The following is a 3,925-nucleotide window of genomic DNA, read 5'->3' as shown; positions in this document are numbered from 1 at the left end:
AGCCCATCACAAGGAGGGGTTGATGGCTATGTTTATTACAGGCGTTACTATTAGTAACTGAAGGTTTAAACACTAGTAACGACCGACATTGTGCTCCTTGGTCGCTTCAGATCCCGCGTAGTCCCTTCGCCTCCCTTGTCCGAGTGCAGGTGGGGTAACCGAGTGATCGCATAGCAGCCGAGTGGCCAGATGACGCCCGAGTAAATGAATCACATTTGAGTGGATGAATGACAGAGTGGGATAATTCTGGATATACACGTGAGTGTGCTTGTGAACCGGGGGCCTTACCATTTGTAGATGTGGGATCCTAGGTTAGTCCAAGATGTTTGCTTCTTGATCCTACCCATAGTAGGTGACCCCATCACCATGTGCACTAGAGCATAGAGCATAGATGTAGAGCTAGACTAGAGCAAGAAAAATTAAAATAATAAGGAAGGTGTCAATGGAAAATGTCTTTTTTAAACCCCATATACTAATTAATAATGATATTCTTACAAACATCTATTACAATAGCCATAGTAATGGAAGGCACATTACTGACTAATAAACCTTCAGAACGACTATCAAAACAAAATTTTGCAATCACATGCGCCACTGCGTTGGCATCACGGCTAATCTTAATCAGCCTAACAATATGGTCTTGATCAATGCACCTATGTGATGCTTTCCGGTAATCTTGAAAATCACCTTTGTAATTACCGAGTTATGGCGCAACGTTTAGTGACCCCTAAGCCGAACAGTTCAGATTATGAGTACATGTCACGATCATGTTTTTTTATGTTGGCATACATAATACATATGATATGTATTACTCACATGGAAATAAGTTGCTCTCGTGATATATCATAAGCGGGCCTATCCAACGCAAGTTCAATTAACGAACATCCATATTGTCCGTTTGAAATATATGACCTGAAAACACGGTCATCAACGAATACATATACAGTCTATGTTTGTGTCCGGTTGTATACATTTTTTTGAACGAACAGGGACTTATTTAAAATAATTATTGTATACATGCGAGCTAAATTGGACTAGCGAATCACATATACGTTAATAAATCTTATAATATAACTCATTGCGTAAATCTTGAAGATAACAAAACTAAAAACTTTATTATTTTTATAAGGCATAATTCTGACAGTGATCGCACGAACTATGATATGGCACTCCATTTAATACTCATATTTATGCCAGGGACCGCATTAATCCCCAGCACTGGGTCAATCATATACGGCCATGTGCATTGCAAAAGAAATTATGTATAGCCAATTAGCCATCGATGCCCTTGGGAGTTAGAAGATAAAAAATGTATTTTCATCCACCGTTTGCTCGTAGAATCATCTCTTAATGATCTACATTTAGAGGTTGGGTAATCATAGAGAGCATTGGATACACGAAATGTTAAATTGCGCGTCGGCATATTGGTGCATCCTATTATATATGGAACTTATAATCATCTAAGACGTTGAAGCAACCATGAATATTCCACGCCTGAAAATCATGTGTTGTACTATTCCCTTCACAACATCTTCTATTGGAGATGCTCTTAGAACTGCGTGAGTTCTATAGCATTTGTGAAGAAAAAAGATGAAGAGCAGCAACCATCGATCATCGAACAGCTATCAGATGGATGGCCACTTGGCCACCACAATAGCCGCCATCTGCCTAGGAATGTCTAAGGTTTCCAGCCTGCTTGTCCAGCTGTTTACAGTATGCGTACATCCGTGCACAACACTTTGTCAAATAATGTAGGGAAATACTTTTTTGCGGGATTAATATAGAGAAGTTGACTTTGGACAAAGCTATACCTTAAAATAATGTAGAATGGGGGAAGTATTATTTGTTTCAAATACTTATAGGAAGTAAGAGTACGATGCTTTTGAGCAATCAGAAGAAAAGACTACGTAGGTTGTGAATTTCGTTGACTTGGATGCACTGCATGGATGATACATCCGCGCATGATACATGGCTACTTGCTAATATCCAAGTCAATTCCCTGCAAAATGATTCTGCAACAGCTGGTTAATTTCAACTCGAAGATAAAACTTCTGGTTAATTTTACTATATCCATGATACATGCGTGCACGATGTACTCCGCGATGCACTCGGCGAGTTGCAGCAATACGACAAACCAGAGAAAGGACCGCGCCAGCGGATGGAAGGCCAGTTGACCAACACAAAACCGTTCCTCCAAAAACAAAAAAGCACACACACAGACACACAAAATCCAGGAGTGGCCAGGCCAGCGAGCGGCTATATATATCTTCATGGAATGCAGGGCATGCGCATTACACCCGAATCCATCTGCTATCGCTACTACAGGTAGTGGTCATGGCGTCTTCATCTCTATCAGTCGTGTTACTCCTGTGCCTGGCCGCGGCGGTGTCGGCGCAGCTGTCGCCGACGTTCTACGATTCGTCGTGCCCCGGGGCGCTTTCCACCATCAAGAGCGCCGTGGACGCCGCCGTGAGCAGCAACCCCCGCATGGGCGCGTCCCTGCTCCGGCTGCACTTCCACGACTGCTTTGTCCAAGCAAGTTTTTCACATACCACTTCTATAGCCTGGCTGGCCTTGTTTTAGTTTCGGTTTTGTTCATTTGCTTGCTAAACACCAGCGGTTAACCGTGCATATATAAATGTTGCATGGCTACGTACACGCAGGGCTGTGACGCGTCCGTTCTGCTGTCTGGCAACGAGCAGAACGCAGGCGGGAACGCGGGATCGCTGCTTGGCATGGACCTCATCCAGAAAATCAAGGACTTGGTGGAAGCCGCGTGCGACAACAACAAGCGCACCCTCATCGTCTCCTGCGCCGACATCCTCGCCGTCGCGGCCCGTGACTCCGTCGTCGCGGTACGAAGCGACCACCTTAATTTGCTCGCATGGCGAAGCGCCTAGTAGACCTGTCAGTTTGTGCACGTTCACGGAAACATAATAAATCAATTTTATTTTGCTGGCGCATATACAGTTGGGAGGGCCGTCGTGGACGGTTCAACTCGGGAGAAGGGACTCCACCACGGCTAGCGTGACACTGGCCAACAACGACCTGCCTCCGTCGTCCTTGGACGTCGCCGGCCTCAACACCAGATTCGCCGCCAAGGGGTTCAGCTCGATCGATATGGTCGCCCTCTCTGGTGCCCACACGGTTGGGCGGGCGCAGTGCAAGAACTTCAGGAACCGGCTCTACAACGAGGCCAACATTGATCCGGACTACGCCGCGAAGCTCAAGGCCAACTGCCCCCAGCCAACTGGCTCCGGCGACAGCAACCTGGCACAGCTGGACGACACCCCGACACCCGTTAACGCAGACTCGTTCGACAACGGCTACTTCGTCAACCTCCAGCTCAACAAGGGGCTCCTGCACTCCGACCAGGTGCTCTACACCGTTGGCGCCGGCGGTGCCACCGAGAACATCGTCGACAGCTTCGCGGCTAACCCGGAGACGTTCTGGAACGCCTTCGCCTCGGCCATGGTGAAGATGGGGAACCTCAGCCCGTTGACTGGCTCCCAGGGAATGGTCAGGCGCACCTGCTCGAGCACCAAGGCGAACTAAGAGTCGTCCTTGGCACCGAAATGATAGCGTGAACCATGTCTTTTTCTTTTTTTAAATAGCACAGTGGCCGTCTAATGCGAGGACATCATATTTTACTCTTCCAAAAATGTTTATTATTTATTTGTTGTTGACATTGATAAATTTTCATAGATGTAGCATTGATATTTATTTTGTATATGAATATATAATTATGTTGGTAATAAATGTAATAAGAACTACAAAATACTCTCCCCGGTCCTTTTTACTTCGCGTATTAGATTTAGATCAAGTCAAACTTTACAAAGTTTGACCAAATATATATTAAAAAATATGAACATTTACCATACCGAATATATATTCCATAAAAACTACATTTCATAATGAATCTAAC

General features: G+C 45.2%; 1 protein-coding gene across 1 annotated transcript; it reads left to right on the top strand.

The window, feature by feature from the left end:
• Positions 1-2,334: 2,334 nt before the first annotated feature.
• On the top strand, positions 2,335-3,555 carry LOC123184739 (peroxidase 2). The gene is made up of 3 exons (XM_044596810.1): positions 2,335-2,535; positions 2,664-2,855; positions 2,971-3,555. The coding sequence occupies exons 1-3, from the start codon at positions 2,335-2,337 to the stop codon at positions 3,553-3,555; spliced, it is 978 nt and encodes a 325-aa protein (XP_044452745.1).
• The last annotated feature ends 370 nt before the right edge of the window (positions 3,556-3,925 follow it).

This window comes from Triticum aestivum, chromosome 2A (genome assembly GCF_018294505.1).
Source record: "Triticum aestivum cultivar Chinese Spring chromosome 2A, IWGSC CS RefSeq v2.1, whole genome shotgun sequence".
Lineage (NCBI taxonomy): Eukaryota > Viridiplantae > Streptophyta > Magnoliopsida > Poales > Poaceae > Triticum > Triticum aestivum.
Note: the sequence above shows the minus strand (reverse complement) of the source record. Positions and strands in the feature narration are given on the sequence as shown.